A 21,255-nucleotide genomic window follows, 5' to 3' on the forward strand; every position below is an offset into this window, starting at 1 on the left:
AAGACATCCATCACTTAGGACCTGCGGGCTGCAGTGCCCCAGCCCACATGACCCCAGCCAGGCTCAGAAGGAACCCAAGGTGGGGCCCTAGACTTTGAACACCTAAGTCCCATTGCCAGATTCATTCATCTTTTTCAGGAGAACCTGTTCTCCTCTCTGAGGCACTAGAATCATTATGTGAAACAGGCTTCCTAAACTTCAGTGGGCACAAAAGTCAACCCAGGGCTTTTGCTGAAATGCAGATACTGATTTAGTAGGTTTGGGGTGGACCTGCCATCCCCATATGGATCAACTCCCAAGAGATGCCCATGCTGCTGGTCTGATGATCGGCCTTTAAAGGGCAAGGAACCAGTGGTGGTTCCCATCCACCATTAGAACCATCCAAAAATTTTGAAATGTGTCAAGGCCCAAATCCCACCAAGGCATCTGATGTAACTAACCCAAGATGGGATGGAAGAATCTCAATTAGAAACTCTCCCCAACTAACTTGGATATGGGGCCAGATTTGAAAATAACTGGTTGAGAACTATGTTAGAGAGCGGCCATGGTTATTTAGTCTTTATATCCCCAGGACCTAGCAATGTGTTCATCTATGAAGATTTCAGAAATCACCTTTCATGCACTTATCACATCAGCCATTCATTAGGAGACCTTTCTAAACCTCTAAACAACCCCTGTGCCAACCTCCAGACTCCGTCCACTCCCCCCACCCCACTCTGCACCTCCGCCATAACAGCTATCATTGCAGAGCACTCACTGTGGGTCAGACGCTCTGCACAATTATTATCCCGCTTTCCAGATGTGAGGCTCAGAAAGGCAAAGTAACTTGCTCAAGGTCATAAGCGGTGGAGCTAAGATTTGAACCCTACCTGTCTGGCTCCAAAGTAGCCTCTCACCTACTTTTTTTTTTTTTGTCATTATTATCCATTCTTCAGGTTTTGTCAGTCTCTTGGAGACCGTCAGATGTCTCAGTGCCAGTTGTTACCTGGTTTCTTTTCAATCAGGGGGCTGACTCTCCATTTTTGATGATAGGCTGTGTGAGATTGGTCAAGACTATATGTGAAGATTCTCTGGATGCTGTTGTGGGTCATTAGAGGAAGTGGGATGATTAATGGTGGTCATCTTGTCAGTCGTTTGAGTGTCTTTGTCTCCATTGTCAGGTTCGCCTGGAGTGGCCCACAGACTTAGCCATCAATCCAATGGACAACTCTCTTTATGTCCTTGACAACAACGTGGTCCTACAAATCTCTGAAAACCACCAGGTTCGCATTGTTGCCGGGAGGCCAATGCACTGCCAGGTCCCCGGCATCGACCACTTCCTGCTGAGCAAGGTGGCCATCCACGCGACCCTGGAGTCAGCCACCGCTTTGGCTGTTTCACACAACGGAGTCCTCTATATTGCTGAGACCGATGAGAAAAAGATCAACCGCATTAGGCAGGTCACCACTAGTGGAGAGATCTCACTAGTTGCTGGGGCCCCCAGTGGCTGTGACTGTAAAAATGACGCCAACTGTGATTGTTTCTCTGGAGATGATGGTTATGCCAAGGATGCAAAGCTGAACACCCCATCTTCCTTGGCTGTGTGTGCTGACGGGGAGCTCTATGTGGCTGACCTCGGGAATATCCGCATCCGGTTTATCCGGAAGAACAAGCCTTTCCTCAACACCCAGAACATGTATGAGCTGTCCTCACCCATCGACCAGGAACTCTACCTGTTCGATACCAGTGGCAAGCATCTGTACACCCAAAGCCTGCCCACGGGAGACTACCTGTACAACTTCACCTACACTGGGGACGGTGATGTCACGCTCATCACAGACAACAATGGCAACTCGGTAAATGTCCGACGAGATTCTACGGGGATGCCCCTCTGGCTGGTGGTCCCAGATGGCCAGGTATACTGGGTGACCATGGGCACAAACAGCGCACTCAGAAGTGTGACCACACAAGGACACGAGTTGGCCATGATGACATACCACGGCAACTCCGGCCTTCTTGCAACCAAAAGCAACGAAAATGGATGGACAACGTTTTACGAGTAAGTAGAAGCCATTTGGCGTGGTTGTGTTTCACTGGGTGCATTGTAGGATTGGAGATGTATTGATGGAGTATTCATTCTGTGGGTATATCCCATTCTAATTCAGGGATTGGGATGCAAGCTATAACCTGTAATATGCTCTGCACATTCTTGTTCCAGATGATTTCTCCTAAGAAGGAAAAGGTGGAGAAGGTATGAGCTTTGCATTGAGAGGAGTTGGGCTTCGGTCCCAGCTCTACAGTGCTCACAATCTCTAGGCCTCAGTTCCACCTCTGTAAAACAAATACAGTGGACACGTGCCCAGAGTACCACAGGGAGATGATATAGATGGAAAGTGCTTGATGAAGTGCTAGCATCTTCCCATGATCACTGTACAGAAATATAGCAAAAGGAGGAGGAACTATCCCATGTGGGTGAATTTTTCACATACCAATTTCAAGTACTAACTTTTTTTTTTCATTTTACCCATTTTAGATGAACTTCTTAAATACATTCGCATATATAATATCTCAAACACATTCACATACAGAATCTCTCTCATATTATTTTATTTATTTGGGGGGGGCACTGAGGATTGAACCCGGGAATATTCTACCTCCGACCTATACCCCCAGCCCTGTTATTTTTTTATTTTAAAACAGGTTCTCACTAAGTTGCAGAGGGCTTAACTAAGTTGCTAAGGCCGGCCAAGAATTTGCAAATCTGTCAACAGTCTCCCAAGTACTGAGATCACAGGTGTGGGCCACCATACCCAGCTTAAGAGCCTCTCTTTTTATGAGTCAGGGTCATTCATAAAGAGAATAGAGTCCATATTGCATAGCATGCCATTGTTTGGAGATTGCTTTCAGAAGGTAGGGAGACAAGGACACAGAACCTTTTGTCTTGTCCAAATTATTTTAAACTATTCTTTTATTAGCCCCTGTGTCTAATAGGTGTCCTTTTACTGCCTCCTCCCTCATGTGTCCCTATTCGTTTTTAGCTACAGTTCCTACCTCAAGTACCTACTTCCCTCCTCTCCCTCCAGCATGGGCTTCTGGTGTGGTGTAGTCAGAGCAGAAGTTCAGCTGATTACAGACCTAGCCCACATTAAATATATATGTGCTTTTCTATGAGATATTTTAATGAATGGACATTGTAACATCTCCTTTTCTACTTGGATCTTTTTAAGCTTCTGTATGAGATTTTAGCCATGTTCTAGACAACTGAGACTGCCGAATCTGTTACCATTAGACAAGTACCCAGGAGATGGGGAAGGAGCTAGTCTTGTTGAACATCAGCTGTGGGATAGGAACTGAATCACTGCACTAATTCACACAACAGCTCGGGATGATGGGAGATATTATCTGTTTTACAGGAATAGAAACTGAGGCTCAGAGAGGCTCATTTGCCAGCTGTGATCTGGTGAGAAGGCTGCACAGCAGGCATTGCAACCCAAGCCCCTCCGAGGCCCCAGCTCCGCCCTTTCCGTTTTGCTCTGCCTCCTTCCTCTCCACCAACCCCTCTGCCTCAGAGTTTGTTAATCCCGGATGAGCTTGAATCCTTGAACCCTAAGTTGTTCTTAAACTAGATCAAGCATCCCTTTCTCACAGTCATCAAAAGGGAAAGAACCTGTAATTGATTTTTAAATATAATTTGCACCCAAAAATGTCACAGCAGTTTGTACAGAGTTCACTAACTAAATTCCTTTCTCCAAACAAGGGCCTTGTTAATTGCAAAGAAAAGACAAAGATCCAGGAAAACAGCAATTATCTTGATTAACTCATTGAAATGGAAATACACTAAATAATTCAATTTTCCCCATTGCCCATGGAAATCTCATACATTATTTAGCCACTACAGGGGTTTCTTTGTCGGAGCAAATCTGTGCACTCAATTAGTTCCCAGGTCACTCCCTCAGATCCCAAACTAAATGCTTACCCATCCCTGCTGCCAGTTACAAAAACTCTCCACCACCCCTGAAATCTGAAACCACTTCCTACACCTCAACCAGAAAGGCCCCCTCTCTCTTTCCCTGATGAAATATATAGCCATAGTTGACATTTTATGAAAAAAGAAAAGTTATTACAATTGCATTGTACTAAATAGCATTTAAAATTCCAAAGAACTCACTTTATAGCAGTACACAGGAGGAGGATTGATCCGTGTTGACCCAAATCAGAAGTAGAAGACAAAAGCCCTAAACAAAACAAAAAAAAAATTCACTTTTTCTAAGCTCCTACTGTGTGTCAGGCTCTTTCCCATTTAATGTTTACAGCACCTACAAGGTGGCAAGCCCTAAGCTTGATACATCAACGAATTTGCACTGTCTCACAATTAATCATTCCTCAAATGATAGGAATTTTCATCCACATTTTTTTACCTGAACACATCAAGGCACAGAGATATTGGGTAACAAGATTAAAATCATACTGAGGTTCAAATTTCAGTGAGATAAAAACATGGAAAGCTCAGTGATAGCTGCTGCTGCTGTCCTTTTTGTTATTTCAAGCAATATTGTGGCAGTACCAGTAATTATAGAAATGTTATTTGAATATAAAGGTATTGCCCAGAAGCAGTTTGCAAATAAACTCACCCAAGAGATGGGCATGGTAGTACACACCTGTAATCCTAGTACTTGGGAGGCTGAAATCAGAGTATCACAGGCTCAAAGCCAGCCTTAGTAACTTAGGGAGACCCTCAGAAACTTTAAAAATTAAATGGGCTGGGGGTATAGCTCAGAGGTATAATGTCCCTGGGTTCCATCCCCACATTCACACACACACACACACACACACACACACACACACACACACACACCTAATCAACAAGTAGGCAAATGTTTTAATAGTGTAGGAGTCATTAAATAAAAAAACTCAATTACATCATTTTCAGGGAAATGGATGGAACTGGAGGACATTATGCTAAGTGAGATTAGTCAGTCACAAAAAATAAGAAATCAGATGCTTTCCCTAATATGCGAGAGCTAGGGAGAAATGGGTCATAGGAGGAACTCTAGATAAAAAAGAAAATCCTATAAAGGAGCAAACAAGAAAACCTAAAGGAGGAGAAAGGAGGGGGGAAAAGGAAAATCTCTAAAACACACAAAGTACTTAAACATATAGAAGTCAACCACTAAGCCAAGCAAGGGAAGGAGGGACGGGGAGGGAATGGGGTGGGAATTGGGTAGGTGTTAAATCGGTGATGTATGTACACACAAGGTTTTTTTTTACCCCAATATGATGTATGAATATAATGCACCAATAAAAATTTTAAAAAGAAGAACAGGACCAAGTGTCAAATATAAGAGATCACAGTATGAACTAGCCCTACATGGGCTGGAAAATGTCATGCAGAGTGGGCCAGAGTGAAGTGGTTCAGCTCAGACTGGGAACAGCCAAGGAGACAGATGCCTACTGTCAGCAGTTGTTAACAGCGTGACTCAGGGGCAGGCTGGATGCCTTCCAGACCAAGTTCCAACCAGACAGAAATGCTTCCTACCTTGCCCTATTTCTAGGCCATTCTGAGGTTCAAAGAAGCTAAAATAATAATGGAGTAAAAATGCTTTGCCAACTATAAAGCTCCCAAGAAGTAAGGGTATTGTTATTTCTCATTCTGGTATTTCTTAACAAGGATGTGTACACGTTTTGCCAATGAACCATTTGCTCTAGTCAATTTTCTCCCTTTAGCTCTATGAGACAGCTTAGTGAATTCAAATCCAAATGTTCTAATATATATTTTTAAAAAGCCAGCCCAGGCTTCCCTGTGACATGGGCTATTACTGAAATGAGTTTTAAGTTGGCTTTATCGATCCTCTTAGCAGATTAAATAATACATCTAACATAAACATCACAGACTTCAGAGCAAAGGGTTCGCGGTTGTGAAGACTCAAGGTTCCCTCCCTTCCCTCGGCCCACAGGTTGGCTGGTCAAAGCCTCCAGGGAGTCTGCAGTGCAGGTCTCATCCCCAAGGGGTGGCCTTGTAGCAGCATTTGGTGGCTAAGAAAATGGCCTGATAGCATGAGCTCATTCCAAAATCAACTTGCTAGGTGGGCACAAGAACCTTTCTTCCTTAGGTTTCATAGAAGAAGTAGCTCTGGCCCCCCATAGTACCCTGAGACACAAAACTCCTGTCAAAACTCCGCTCCTGTTGGTTACTGTGAGACCCTCAATAATTTATCTCTGTATCAAGCTTAGGGCTTGCCAGCTCATAGGTGCTCAGTAAATATTTTATGAATGAAATGGACATTCAGGAGGGGAGGGAGATAAAGAAGGAAAGAAAATGTGCTATAGTGAGAAGAAAGCTAAATTCAAATCCCGGCTCCAGTATTACCAGTGCCCCTGGCAGAGCATAGAATTCAGCTCAGACTTCAAATGACCAGACTTGGCTTCCGGTTTTGGCTTAGGTTTATGGGAGCTAAACCTTACAATGAAAACATGCCAGACAACAGAAATTCGTGAGTTTTCCTTGAACTCCTTCTCTGAGGTAACAGGGCAATCAATTGGCTCAAATCCCAGGAGAAACAGACTCCTGTAGAAAGAAACAAGACGTGAGCTCTCACTTACCTGGAGTGAACACCACCAGAGATAGTAAGAGGAGTTCAGCAAGGGCGACCAGCGTATTTATGAAGGCCAGGTGTGAACAGGCAAGACTACGAAGGCTCAGAGACTGTAGAAATCGGGGAGCCCACTCCTGCCTCCTCAGGAGTTTTTCTTTAAAGACCCCACAAAGAGTTTCTTCACAGAGAAGAGTTAGAAAAAGATTTAAAAGTCGCTTACAGTAGACTTGAGGAGAAGCAGAGCAGCTGCTGAGGGGAGGCTCTAACACCCGCCTGTGCAGCCCTGGGCCCAGTCGCCCTGTCTCCTCTGAGGATCAAAGCCCTCTGTGAGGAGGGCGACTAGCTGTTCTACTTAGACACCAGTGACAACCCATTTCAGCTGAATGGAGGAAGAAAAGGGGGGAAAATAAAACTACTGCCATCTAAGAATGGGGTGGGAGCTTTGAGGAGGCTACAGTCTGCACGGTCAGGGTCACCCACACACCTAAGGCTGGGGCTTCATGAGGACAAGGGAGAACTCTCCCACCTCCCACATCTGGCTGTAAAGCTGAAAGCAACAGTGGGAAGCAGAATACTGCTGGGAGAAGGATTAGAAAGAGCATGGCAGGAGGCCCTCTGAACAAAGGAGGATCTAAGCTGAGGAGGGAATGGACATGAAGGCAGCAGGGGGACAGAAACTTCTCACCCGACACACTAGGACTTGCTAGAGGAATTTAAAGCCTGTGATACACCGAGATTAACATGGAAGCAATGGACTTCCAAGCCAGCCCAAATCCTAACTAAATTAGCTTAAGCCCCTCACCAAAGTCCTAGCAGAAAGAAAATCTGGCGTTTCCAAACATCAGCTATCGCCTCAGTCTCTACTGTGTAACGTGAGATGTCATATTTTCAACTGAGCATGCATAAGAAAAAGCAAAACGGAGTCATCAAAGCCATAGTCAGGTATGACACAGATGTTGAAGCCATCTTTCAGGGAATTTAAAATAACTATAATTATATTAAAAGCTCTAATGCAAAAGGTGAACAATGTGCAAGACCAGATGGGTAATTTTAGCAAAGAGATGGAAACCATAAGAATCAAATGGAAATACTCGAAATGAGAAACACAGCCACAGAGATGAAAAAATGCCTCTGATGGGCTCATCGCTCCTGATGATACACTGTGACACTGCCGGGTGAAGGAGATAGGTCAATAGAAGTTACCCAAACTAAAACAAAGAGCAAAAGAGAGAACAACCACAGAACAGGGCATTCAAGGGCCGTCGGACTATATCAAGTGGTCTAGTATACATGTTACTGGAATTCTAGGAAATGAGAGAAAAAATATATGGAAGAAATATTTGGGAATATAATGGCCAAGAATTGTTCGTAATTAATAATGGATCACAGAGCTAAAAAGCTCAGAAAACACTAAGTAGAATAAACACACACACACACACACACACACACACACACACACACACACTTATGGGCATATATATCATATAATGCAAAAGAAAAAAAAAAAGGATCTTGAAAATAGCCAGAAAAAGAAAAGAAGGGTTTTTTAAAAAAAAAAAAAAGATAAAAATTATAGCAGACTTCTCATCAGAAACCATGTACACTAGAAGATAAGCATGGGAAGAAAATAATTTTTAAACTGTTTGCTAACATGATATTCAGCAAAACTGCCTTTCAAGTGAAGACACATTCTAGGGTATAGGCAAGAAAAAGGAGACCAAGAAAGGATGCCCAACCACTAAAAACAGTGAACAGGCCAGGCGTGGTGGCGCACGCTTGTAATCCCCGCGCTTGGGAGGCAGAGACAGGAGAATCGCGCAGGTTCAAAGCCAGCCGCGCGCGCTGGCTTAGGAGACCCTGTTTCCAAATAAAAATGTTAAAATAGGTCTGGGAGGGTAGCCCGGAGGTAGAAGGGCTTCCAGGAACCCCAGTACCACAAAAAAAAAAAAAAAAAACAGTGAACAGCTATTACCAACTCTCAGCCTGAAGAGCAACATAGGGAGAAGTAAGATCCCTTTACTGGAGCCCAGTGAGAAGGAAACAGCACCTGATAGAAGCTGTGTCAAAGATGGATGCAGATGCAGATGCAGATGCAGCTGTTATTGGAGCTATGTCACTGAAGGAGAAAGAGGGAGGGAAAACTTGTCTAATCTCCAGTACTTCGCCAATGTCTACCATAGACACACTGCCTGCAGAAGGGAGCCATCCATCTGAAGTGCCCACTGATACAGTCTCACCCTCTCTAAAGGCAGAAAATGTGTGGTGTGTGTGTGTGTGTGTGTGTGTGTGTGTGTGTGTGTGTGTGATAACCAGCATAGAGACTGACCAGCTCTGTGACATGTTAGCCATAAGAGACCAAGCCAGGGCTCAGTCTCAGATCTACCTGAATCCTAAGCACCTCCCAATAGACACACTGCCTCATTGCAACACCAGCAAAAGAAAAGACCTGCAGTGGAAGAATGGACCACATCTTGGGAATCCTGAAGGCTACAATCCACTGTTAGGATTTAATTTTTCAGGAAATAGGCAGCTCGTACAAGTTTTTACTGAAAAAGACAAAAAGTGTCCCACCTTGGACACAATTTAAGAGTGGCCAATGATGCAGAGATGCTATTCATTGCACTGACCTGGGGCCCAGGAAACAATTGGTCATCAAGGGCTGTGAACCCTAATTAAGCAGAGATGACACAGTGTCCAGTCCCTTGTTGGTGATGATTGTGTTGTTTGGAACAGTAATAGATGAAAGTCATAAAAATCAGATTATTTTCCAACCAAAAAGTGAAGATTAGCAAAAGCGTACAATCAACGAGGCAATCTGGCATTTTCCTCGCCAGCTACACATAGTATGTGGCTTGGGACGAAGCATCAGTGTGAAGAAGAAAGCTTCGCAGTGTGTGTGAAGATACCCTTTAGCAGCCCTCTTCTGAGAGCCAAGTTCACGGCAACTATATGAATCTTTTATGTGTTTCCTTTCACTGTGCTCCAAAGACGCTTTGGGAAAATGGAGTGAAGAAAAGTCAGTGGAATGAAATAATGGAGAGCCAATCAGCTGGCCGTCGCTGCCCCCCCAGGTGGGGCTTGGCATCACCGCCAACTCGACTGCAGCGGTCGCCAAGCAATGATCTTGAAGGGAAAACTGTCAGTCTTCTGACCCACTTGAGACTTCCAGACAGAATTTTTTTCTTTAACACCATGGTGAACACAAAGGTTTTGCTTTGGAATGGCATCAGTTTTATGAAAAGCTTGGTGAAAGAACACATTCCCTAAGGTCAGACGGACCTGACTTTGTATCTCTATTCTTCAGCTAGCTGTGTAATTTTAGGCAAGTTGCTTATACTCTCTGAGCTTTACCATTACCATTTGCAAAATGACAATAGTAATCCCTATCTCAGAAGATGACAATGAGCATGATGTTTGGTACCTAAAAGGTACTATGTGAATATTAGGGAGTTTTCCCTTCCTCAAATGGAGGGAAAAGGTAAATGAATGAAGTTAATTGTTTTCAGTCCATGTCTTGAAAAATCAACAATGATATCCACTACTTCTGTATTTATTCATTCAGTGACTATTACTGACTTCCACATGCTGGGCAATACTCCAGGCACTGGGATACAGACACTGTCCCTGTCCTCGTGGGCTTATATTCTAATAGGAGACAGACAACAAGTAAAGAAATTAACAAGAGAGCCGCAGGAAGTAGTGGTGTGCACTTGTAATCCCAGTACTTGGGAGGCTGAGTCAGGAGGATCACAGGCTTGTGGCCAGCATCAACTATTTAGTGAGTCACTCCACAACTTAGTGAGACCTTGTTTCCAAATAAAGAATAAAAAATTGGGCTGGGGGTATAGATCAGAGGTAGAATGTTCCTGGGTTCAATCCCCAACACCGCAATAAAATAAAGTTAACAAGTTAAGTAAGTATAATGAGCCGGGCGTAGTGGCGAGGGTTTATAATCCCAGCATTTGGGAGGCTGCGACTGGAGGACTGCAGTTCACGGACAGCCTCAGCTACTTAGCAAGGCCCTTCGCAACTCAGCAAGACTCCGTTCCAAGAAATAAAAAGACTAAAAAAAGGGCTGGAGGTGTAGCTCAGAGGTATAATGCCCCTGGGTTCCATCCCTAGTACTACAAAAAGAAAAAATAAGTATAATGAAGAAAATACAGCAAGAGCATTCTTGCTAGAGATGGAGAGCCTAGCTATTTTAGAAATGGTGGTCAGGAGAGGCCTCAGTGAAGTGGTAGCACTTGAACTAAAACATGAATATTGAGAGCAACTAGCTATCCCAGCCTGGGAGCCCATCCTCTGCAAAGGGAACAAGTGAGTGTGAGCACTGCCATCAGAAAGAGGTGCAGGAAGGAGTCGGGTCCTGCAGCCAACTTTCATTCACAGTACTAAGCATCTATTTATGCCCCAAACTCCAAGTTCTGGGGATACAACAGTAAACAACTAAAGTCCCTGCCTCAGGGAGTTGACATTCCAGTAAGGACAGTCCCCTGGGGTGCTGAAGGCCCTGGGAAGTTTACATGCATTTTAAATATGTTACCTCTTTTGGTCTGCACATCATCTCTATGAGATAGATGTTATTGTCCTCGTTTATAGAGGGGGGACCAGAAGCTAACTGAGGTTACGTGGTGTAGCCTGCCTGAAGGACTGTCATTTGTGACAGGGGCTTGAAGGTTAGGTGGAAAACAGAACTGAGTGTTCATACTCCAGGATCACACCGATGGAAGTATGGAGCCCAGGTTTAAAGCCTAGGCTGTCTGTCTCCAGAGACTTTCCTGTATCAACCATTCCTTCTGTTTCTCATGGTTAGAAAGAAAGAAAGAAGACAGAGGGGCGTAGTGGTGCACGCTTGTAATCCCAGCATTTGGAAGGCTGAGACAGGAGGATCCGGGTTTGCAGACAGCCTCAGCTACTACTTAGACCATTTGCAACTCAGTAAGACCCTGTTTCAAAATAAAAGATTAAAAAAAAAATAGGGCTGGGGTTGTGCCTTGGAGGTAGAATGCTTCTGGGTTCCATCCCTGGTACCACAAAAGAAGGAAGGAAGGAAGGAAGGAAGGAAGGAAGGAAGGAAGGAAGGAAGGAAGACTTGCCCAATGCTTTGGGGGATCCCAAAATTAAATCCTTGATTGTCATAGATAAGCCATTGTCCAGGTGTCACCCAGTCACTCTCCTGGGGCTTAAGGCATCCACCTGGAGCCTGGAGAGTACAGAGAACTGTGGCTTCCAGGGTCCTGACCCTCATTAGGGCAGCTCTCAGCAGCTCTGCAGTGGAGCAGAGAGGGTTCAGCAGAGATGGCCCACTGGGCTAAGGTGTTCAGGGCCCAATTCTTCCCACACAGAGTGAGAAGGAGCAGTGCCCTGATGGGATAATCGCAGTATTGATCAAGCAGTAGAAAGATCCAGTGGCATTTCTTAGGCTCTGAAAGGTAGTGAAATGAATGAGTAGGAGACAAAATATTATAAATCTGTTGCTCTATTTGATGTTCATTTAATTAAGACATTCAGCCCTGCTAATGGAAAATGTGAGGAGTGGAAATTACTAGTTTGGGGCCGTTTCACATAAAATGAAACCTAGATCTTGAAGGCATGGGGACTTTTCATTGTATCTTCTTCAGGCCCAATTTAATTATGCTTTACAGGCTACCTTCAATAATAATTACAAGTGTCTGCCTTGATACGAAGCCTCTTTCTGTCTTAGAGGCTAAAGCTCTCGGGAGATGCCTAGGGAGATTGCTAACATATCACTTAGCAAGACCAGTGGCTTCCATATTTGTGCATTCAGCAGATATGTATCATGTGCCTACTGTGTGTCCAGCTTCTGTCAAGTGGCCCAGGAGGTAGCATGTGAATGAATCCTGGTCTCTCCTCTCCCATGGAGCAGGAAAGAGGCCTTGCATCTCCAATCCTGCGATCATTAATTCATTCAGCCAATGTTTCCTGCCTGTCCCCAGCGCTAGTCCCACTGCTGCAAAAGCAGGTCTGAACTGGGAGTCATTCCCCTGGCTTGCTGCGCTGGAGGTGGCAGAACCCACCGGGTGACTCACATTCGCAGCCTGCCGATCTGACCCCACAGGCACATCCTGACCAGGAGCACTCACAGCCTCAAGAGGAAAGTGACTTGTAAATCGCACTTCCTGTATAGGGGAGGCATTCTAGGAAAAGCAGGTGCTTTCACACACTCCTCTTGGGACTCCTGGGTGATGGGCAGGGTAGGGGTATCCTCTCCACCTTACGAATTAAGAAAGGAAGGCACAGGTAAATCATTTTTCTTAGCTGGATATCAGCAGATAAGGTCCTTTGTGCCAAACCTTGAGCAAGGAGATGAGGGAGACTAAAGAATGTATCCAACTGGAAAGAACAACAAAGCCATGGCATGGGGCAGAACGTGCTGAATCCAGCCGTGGCACCGTTGTATTTCTATAACTCAGCGCTACCTCTCGGTTTCCAGGTACGACAGCTTCGGCCGTCTGACAAATGTGACCTTCCCTACTGGCCAGGTGAGCAGTTTCCGAAGCGACACAGACAGCTCCGTGCATGTGCAGGTAGAGACTTCCAGCAAGGATGACGTCACCATAACCACCAACCTGTCTGCCTCGGGCGCCTTCTACACACTGCTACAAGGTAAGCAGGCGGGGCCAGGGGCCTTTGGGACTCTGGTGGGAAGACCTCTCTGAATGAGGAGTGAGGCTAGAAACATGGCCACGAGAGCTTCCCGAGAACAGGAAAGAATTACGACTGGTTTCTCTGTATCACCACCTAATTTGCAAAACACACCAGCCAGAATCCTGTAAATTCTCTCCCAGAAGCCTCGGAGTAATATTTCATTGTCCCACCTCATTATCATCAGAACAAAGGGGAGAGAATCCATTACTACTAATCCAGGTGACCTCACTATTCTGCCATCCTAATGGCTCTGAGATTAAAGGACTTACACTCATTCTGGTGCAGGCAAGGACAAAAGACAGGAATAATTACACCTAATTATGAAAGGGATTTGGTCATGGAGGAGTCCTTCCGGAAGCCCACGTGAGGCCTGTGCCTCTGCTGAGATTCCATGGAGAAGAGACCCTTCTCGGCACTGTCCGCTCATCCCTGAGACCTGCTGGTCTTTGAGCCTCGGGCAACTCTCATAATGAAATATTGCTGCGAATCACCTGCCTCAACTGCTCTCCTGGGATGTGGTGTCTCAGGGTGAGGCTTGCCTTTATGTTGGATTTTATAAGCATGAAAGAAGTCATCCCTAAGGAGATCCTTGCTTGACTTTCCCACCCACCAATGGCTCTTCCTATGCACAAAGGCTTTGCCACACTGCAGGAGGAGGAGCCTTGGGCTGGGTCAGAGGCCAAGTTGCAGTTCTGACTCGGCTCCACATCACCCACCGTTGCCCTCGATCTTCTTCCCCAGAGATAGAAAGCAAGCTGAGGCTGTGTTGGGCGGTGTTGGCAGTGCAGAGAGCAGGGGTTCTGGGGGAACCCAGGACCATGTGTCTGCTGTGCCGAGTCCCACCCATGGGAACTGGAAGGAGTCACTGCTCTGAGCCTGTTTCCTGACTCACAGGGCTGCTCAGATGATCGATTTAGACAGTATTTGGAAAGAGACTAGCATGGGCCAGGCACAGAGTATTACTCAGTAAGTACTTGCTGGGTTAATTAATGGATTAATTAATTAATTAGCAAGATGTCTGAGTTATCATTATTTTCTTATGAAAATAATTGTTTGGATATTTGTACAAGAGCTTCAGTTCCCAAAAGACATTTTCTTTTTTTTGTGTGCGGTATTGGGGATGGAACTCAGGGACACTCTACCTCTAAGCTATACCCTCAGCCCTATTTTTTATTCTTTATTTTGAAACAGGGTCTCACTGAGTTGCAGAGAGCCTCACTAAGTAGCTGAGGCCGCCCGCAAACCACAATCCTCCTGTCTCAGCCTCCCAAATGCTGGGATTACAAGCGTGCATTACCACACCCAGATTACATTTTCTCTTCAAAGAGCTCAATAATAATACTTCTCAAAGAAAGAGAAACTAGCCACTAGCCGGGCGGGTGTGGTGGCACACACTTGTAATCCCCGCACTTAGGAGACGGAGACAGGAGGATTGCGCTGGTTTGAAGCCAGCCTCGCTGGCTTAAGAGACCCTGTTTCCAAATAAAAATATAAAAATAGATCTGGGAGTGTAGCCCGGAGGTAGACAGGTTTCCAGGAACCCCAGTACCACCAAAAAATTTTTTTTTTAATTTTTTTAATTAAAAATAAAAAGAGACACTAAGTGCTAGAATTTCTTCCCATCAAGCATACCCCAGAAATTGATCCCCTGACAGGTTTACTGCCAAGAAAAGGTACCAGCTCTGAACCAGATAGGATTCTGTCTACCCAAGGACAGCAGGGCCAATGATGGCTCCAGACATGGTTCCCTCAGACCTATATTCTTCCCTGTTGCTTAAAATTGTTTCATCCTAGCCAGACATGATGGCATACACCTATAATCCCAATAGTTGGGAGGCTGAAACAGGAGGATCACAGGTTCATAGCCAGCCTCTACAACTTAGTGAGACCCCATTTCAAAATAAAAAATAAGCCGGGTGTGGTGGCACACGATTGTAATCCCAGTACTTGGGAGGCTGAGACAGGAAGATCACAGCTCATGGACAGCCTCAGCTACTTTAGTGAGGCCCTCCACAATTTAGTGAGACCCTGTTTCGAAATAAAGAATAAAAATAAGGCTTAGAGTGTAGCTTGGAGGTAGAATCCTCCTGGGTTCCATCCCCAGTATCACACACACACACAAAAAAAAAAAAAAAAAAAATCAAAAGTAAATTAAGACTAGGTGTGTAACTCAGAGGAAAATGCCCCTGGGTTCAATCCCCAGCATAAATAAATAAATCCTTCCATTCTATACTGCTGAACCTGCTTTGGGTATTTTTTTTTTGAGAGGTTATACAGCCTTATTTATGTTTGGACAACTTTTTTTTTAATCTCAAAGTGCCACATTTCTCAATTTAAAAATGTGCCATCCAAACCGGTCATGATAGCACACACCTGTAATCCCAGTACTTGGTGGATGAGACAGGTTTATTGAAGGTTTGAGGACAGAGTTAGCAACTGAGCAAGACCCAAAGCAACTTAGCGAGACCCTATTTCAAAAATAAAAAATAGCCGGGCATGGTGGTACACAGTACTCGAGAGGCTGAGACAGAAGCATCTCAGGTTTGTGGCCAGCCTCACCTACTTAGTGAAGCCCTCCACAAAAAATAAAAAATAAAAAAGTAGCTGGGTGTGATGAGTCACACTTGTAATCCTAGAACTTAGGAGGCTGAGACAGGAGGATCATGGGTTTGTGGCCAGCCCCAGCTACTTAGTGGGGACTTAAGCAACTTAGAGAGACCCCGTTTCAAAATAAAGAATAAAAAATCGGACTGGGGGTCTGGCTCAGAGGTAGAATGCCCCTGGACTCATCCCCCGGTACCTCAAAAAGCAAAATTAAAAATAAAAGGGAGTGGGGGTGTACCTGGGTGCAATCTTAGTACCCTTTCCCAAAATAATGTACCATCCACTTAATAACAGTTTCTCGGGTGGAGGAAACAAAGACACACTGCTCAGAACACAAACCTAGACTAGAAGACACAATCCAGTTTCAGGAACACTGAAATATGAAAAGGAAAAATGCTTCCCGTAATTTAGGAAACCTGCCTCCTCCTTTGTAGCTCGCCCAACCCCCTTTCCTCCTCGTGGACCAGCCTCTAATACTCGGCTTTGCCTCCTCCTGGGCAGAGTCCATGAAGAGCTCTTTGGGCTTCATCTTGTGTCTGAACTATGGGAAGTAATAAGAAGTAGCTACTAATGAGCAGCAGCCTTGGGCAGTCACAGCCCACATTAAGTGGGGACCGCGAGAGATGGGGCTCTACAGACGCTGGTCCATCCAGAGTCGCCAGTAATGGATGTGTGTGGATGCAGGGAGGAACAGCTGTAAACGATAAATTGACACAGGCTTTTTCACTCTTCAAAGAAAGTAAAATACAGATTATCAGTGAATGATGCATGGCAACTCTGGGGCAGATTTTAGAGTTCATGTGAGTGAAAGAGAAAGTGTGGAAAATAGAAGAGGGGGAGTCAGGAGGGGGGCCAATTTGATGCCGTTCTAGCAGGGAAGATTCGATGAGGTCTTCTGATGAAAACTATATTCATACAGCTTGACACAGCTCAGAACATACCTCGCTTAATCTAGCAAATATTTTGCTGCATATAAAAATACAGCAATAATGGCAGGCAACATTTTTGGAGGACTTACCAACCCCAAAGTATATTTTCAGCATTTTGCATTCGTAATCCTATGTAATCCTCATTACAAGCCCATTAGGTGGATGTTATTAATCTCTCTGTTTTCCAAATGAGGGCAATGAGAGGTTAAGCAGATTGCCCCAAATCACATCCCTAAAAGGATATCTGCAGCTAGACAAACTGGTTCCAGAATCCATTCTCTTGGCCACAAATCGAAAGGCAATGAGGAGCTATTGAAGGACCATGAACAGCACCTTGACAGGTGTATGAAGTGGGGAGGGAGGCAGAGGAGAGACGAGGACACACGTGCGGTGACTGCCCTCGCCACACACGCTGAACCAGCAACCGCCAACATCGGCATGATGCTCTCTGCCAAGCGCTGTTCTTAGCTCTTCCTACTCATCCCGCTTAATTCCCAAAGCACCACTGTGAGACAAGGACACAATCGTTAGCCCAGTGCACAGGGAAGCAGCAGAGGCCTGCCCCGCCGTAAACATGGCCGTTCTCACGCAGGGCAGTGACGAAGCCGGACACTCGGTCCGCGCTCCTCACCTCTGTGTGGTGGCGCCTCTCACACTGAGCACGCAGACACTGGAGAACGCTCGCGTTGGCACAATGGGCCCTGCACCCTGGGCTGCAAGAACACCGACTGTGGCCCACACCTCGGCTGGGGAGTATATAGGAGGCGAGGTGTTCAGCCTGACCTGAGGAACAGGGGACTCCTGGGAAGAGATGGCATTTGAGCAGAGCCCTGAGGGAGGACTTGGGCGGCGTCCACTGTAGACAGAGAAAATACAGGAGGGCAGAGGCAGGAAAGTCCCGTGCAAACCCTGACACATTGCTCCCATCTTCAGAGAAGAACTCAATGTGCATTTTACAGCTGAAATTTAATTTTTCTTCTGGAAATATTTTTAAGTAATTAAAATGTTTTGATCAGAGCTATTTTAATAAAATTTCTAATCAGTACTATTTTAAACCATTGTGATATGTTTGTGATATCTATTTAACACATACATACGCACATATGTATATAGCATTCTGCCAGCAATTTATTATATTTTTCATCTTGTTATATAGAACATTGTTACCCTAGTGTATATGAAGAGTCTTTAAAATGTCCAACCTTGTGTTCTAATCATCCTACTTTTGGGGAATCTTTTTATACTGATCTGAAATGAAGGCATTGATTTATCAGAAAATTGTAATTGAGATATAATTAGCGTAACATAAAATTTACCCTTTTAAAGTATACAATTCAGCCAGGCGTGGTGGCGCACGCTTTTCATCCCAACGCTTGGGAGGCTGAGACAGGAGGATCGCACAGGTTTGAAGCCAGCCTCGGCTACTTAGTGAGGCCCTTTGCAACTTAGTGAGACCCTGTTTCGAAATGAATGAAAAAGAATAGGGCAGGGGGTGGAGCTCAGAGGTAGAATGCCCCTGGATTCCATCCCCACACCCCCCCCCAAAATAAAGTATACAATTCAGTGGCTTTTAGTATATTCAAAGTTGTGCCCTCATCTAATTCTGGAACATTTTTATCACTCCGAAAAGAAATCCCATACCTGTTAGTCACTCCACATTCTTCCCTGCCCCTCAGCCCCCTGGAAACCACTAGTCAACTTACTTTCTGTTTCTGAATTCACCTACTCCAGACATTTCATAAAAATTAATTCATACAACATGTGATGTTTTTTGTCTTCTTTCATGTATCATAATGTGTGGGATATACTTATTTGTGGTGTTACTTATAATTGTGAAAAACTGAAAACAAACCGAACACCTATTTGATGCTTGGTTCAATGAACTGCAGTATTTACATTAATGGAATAGTATAGAGCTGTTATGAAAAACATTCAGTGGTGTGATATAATGTAGCGATTGATGAAACACTCCATAAAGTGACTATTTGAAACCAAAGTACATTAGGAAATATCCTAAAATCTTCCAGTAAATAAACTATGTCCGGTGGTTTTCTTTGAGTTTTGAGATTATGGAAGGTCTTCCCAATACATTTTTCTGGGTTTCTTCAGCAATAATGTGTTACTTCTATAGTCAGGGGAATAATGTTTACATCCCCACTCCTGCCCCCATCCTGATCCCTCCTGAGCACCTGTGTTCTCCTGTCCCTCAGACCAAGTCCGGAACAGCTACTACATCGGGGCTGACGGCTCCTTGAGGCTGCTGCTGGCTAATGGCATGGAGGTGGCACTGCAGACCGAGCCCCACCTGCTGGCCGGCACTGTCAACCCCACGGTGGGCAAGAGGAATGTCACCCTGCCCATAGACAACGGCCTCAACCTGGTGGAGTGGCGGCAGCGCAAGGAGCAGGCTCGGGGCCAGGTCACCGTCTTTGGGCGTCGGCTGCGGGTAAGAGTGGCTTTGGAGGGACTGCGCCCTGTGGGAGAGGGCGAGGGGATCTCTGAGAACTGGGTTCTGTTCTCGAAACTCTCCTTGGGACCTCGGATTTTCTTTTCATCTGCAAAAGGGAGAGCACATGCAATAGGAGGTTCCCATATATATATTTTAAGTTTTGGTTTGGTTTGCTTTAGTACTGAGGGTTGAACCCAGGGACATTCTATCTCTTGAGCTATACCCCCAGCCCTTTTTAGTTTTTATTTTGAAACAGGGTCTCCCTAAGTTACTGAGTATCTCCCTAAGTTGCTGGGTCTGGCCTCAAAACTGCAATCCTCCTGTTTCAGCCTCCCAGTACTAGAATTACAGGTGTGCTCCACTGTGCCCAGCTCTTTTTTCAGTTTTGATTCATGTAAGGGTCCCTAGCTTCGGGATTAGGGGTAGCTTGAATTTCTAGCCTATATTATAACCTAAGAGAACAATTTACAAGTAGCCATGAGGATTAGAAGTAACTTACAGAGTGTCTCCTACAGAGCCAGCTGCGTAACGAGTGGTCAGTAAGAGCAACTCTTGTTACTGCTGTTATTATTGTTGTTATTAACTATTGCTGTGTCCCCACATTCATTTTATCTCTTTAGAATCAAAGTCACATTCTCCTTCCAGATAAAGTGGCCTTTCCTGAATAATCACAATGACCTCACCATAGCTATTGCTGCCAGGGATTGGAGGAGGCTGGGCATTTCAGAGCACTTTGTAGGACATGGCCCTAAGCCAATGCCTTCCCTGCTCACGTCTTTCAAGCGGGGTGTGGCATGTGGCCTGGCCCAGGGCCCTCTGCCCAGCAGCCTTTCCCTCCAGCTTCAAGGGGGAAGAGACCGGCAATGAAGCTAGAGGACTTGGCCTGGCTCCCACCCGGCACCTTGCAGATCACAGGTGTTTGGGAGGTGTTTGTCAAGCAGAAGTGGACTACAGACTGAGCTAGATGGCCCCAGGTTTCTCAGAACTGTAGGGCCATCCCAGAATAGTACAGCTTGGACTCTCTCAATTCCCTGCCCTTCAACAAAGGAAGTTCACATGAGCCGCCGTTTCATGCATGAGACAGCCAAGATCCAAAGAAAGTGAGCAATTTTTCCAGAGTCACATAACTAGGCTGTGATAAAGACTAGAAAATAGGCCCACAATAGATACAGAAATGCTAGGTGACTAACCCAGTATCAAAAACTAGAACTCTAGCCAGGCATGATGATGCATGCCTGTAATCCTAGTACTTGGGAGACTGAGACAGGAGGATCACAGGCTCAAAGCCCGTCCCAGCAACTTAGTGAGATTCTCTGCAACCTAGCAAGATCGTGTTTCAAAACAAACAAGCAAAAAGTAGGGCTGGGCATACAGCTTGGAGGTAGAATGCCCCTAGGTTCAATCCCCAGTACCAAAACTAAAAATTATACTAGAACTCAGAAAGCCAGACTGCCTTTGTTTCCTTGACAGCCAGGAACTCTAGTAACTAATAGGGGAACAGCCTCCTGCTAGTTACCCAAGGAAGGCCCAGCCATCTTTGTTCTCTGTGGCCTGGCACCATCTGTGGCCTCAGTGAGATCCCATCTGAATTCTAAAGAGCCTTTCATAAACATCTAGACAATATGCTAAATGGGAAGCTTGGCCTGGGCTGGATTCCCACTGGGCTGCAGGTATAGCCCTGAACACCTTCTCTGAGCCTCAGGTTCTTCTGCAGAAACAAGATAATATATTCAACACACCTAGCTCAGTGCTGCAGATCCCAGGTGCACGATAAAGGGCAGCGATTAGTACTATTCGAATTTTCTCTCTGCCATGTGAACTGGACCAAAAGTTTCCCAGGCTTTAACTGGTCCCTCTCCCAGCCTGAGATTGATGATGCTCCAGTTGGGTGGCCACGTCTCCGCTTCCTCCCAAAATAAATGGCCACCCACGGTGGCAGCATGTGGAATTAGAATGTTAGCTGGGTGTGCCTCCCCATAATAGAGCTCATTTTTTATACAACTGGGAACTTTTTTAATAAAGAAAGATGTAA

The 21,255-nt window shown here is 45.2% G+C and overlaps 1 protein-coding gene across 4 annotated transcripts in view; it reads left to right on the forward strand.

Moving 5' to 3' along the window:
* Window positions 1–21,255, forward strand: part of TENM4 (teneurin transmembrane protein 4) — a gene marked incomplete at both ends in the record, with an annotated part of 389,090 nt that overhangs the window by 352,690 nt on the left and 15,145 nt on the right. For all 4 annotated transcript variants that reach the window (XM_080708704.1, XM_080708705.1, XM_080708706.1 and 1 more), the window contains 3 exons: window positions 1,161–2,038; window positions 13,027–13,199; window positions 18,985–19,220. In XM_080708704.1, the coding sequence (XP_080564830.1) occupies window positions 1,161–2,038; window positions 13,027–13,199; window positions 18,985–19,220 (1,287 nt within the window). The remainder of the gene's footprint in view (window positions 1–1,160; window positions 2,039–13,026; window positions 13,200–18,984; window positions 19,221–21,255) is intronic.

Source organism: Muscardinus avellanarius, assembly GCF_963383645.1.
Source record: "Muscardinus avellanarius genome assembly, chromosome: 1".
NCBI classification, from domain to species: Eukaryota; Metazoa; Chordata; class Mammalia; order Rodentia; family Gliridae; genus Muscardinus; species Muscardinus avellanarius.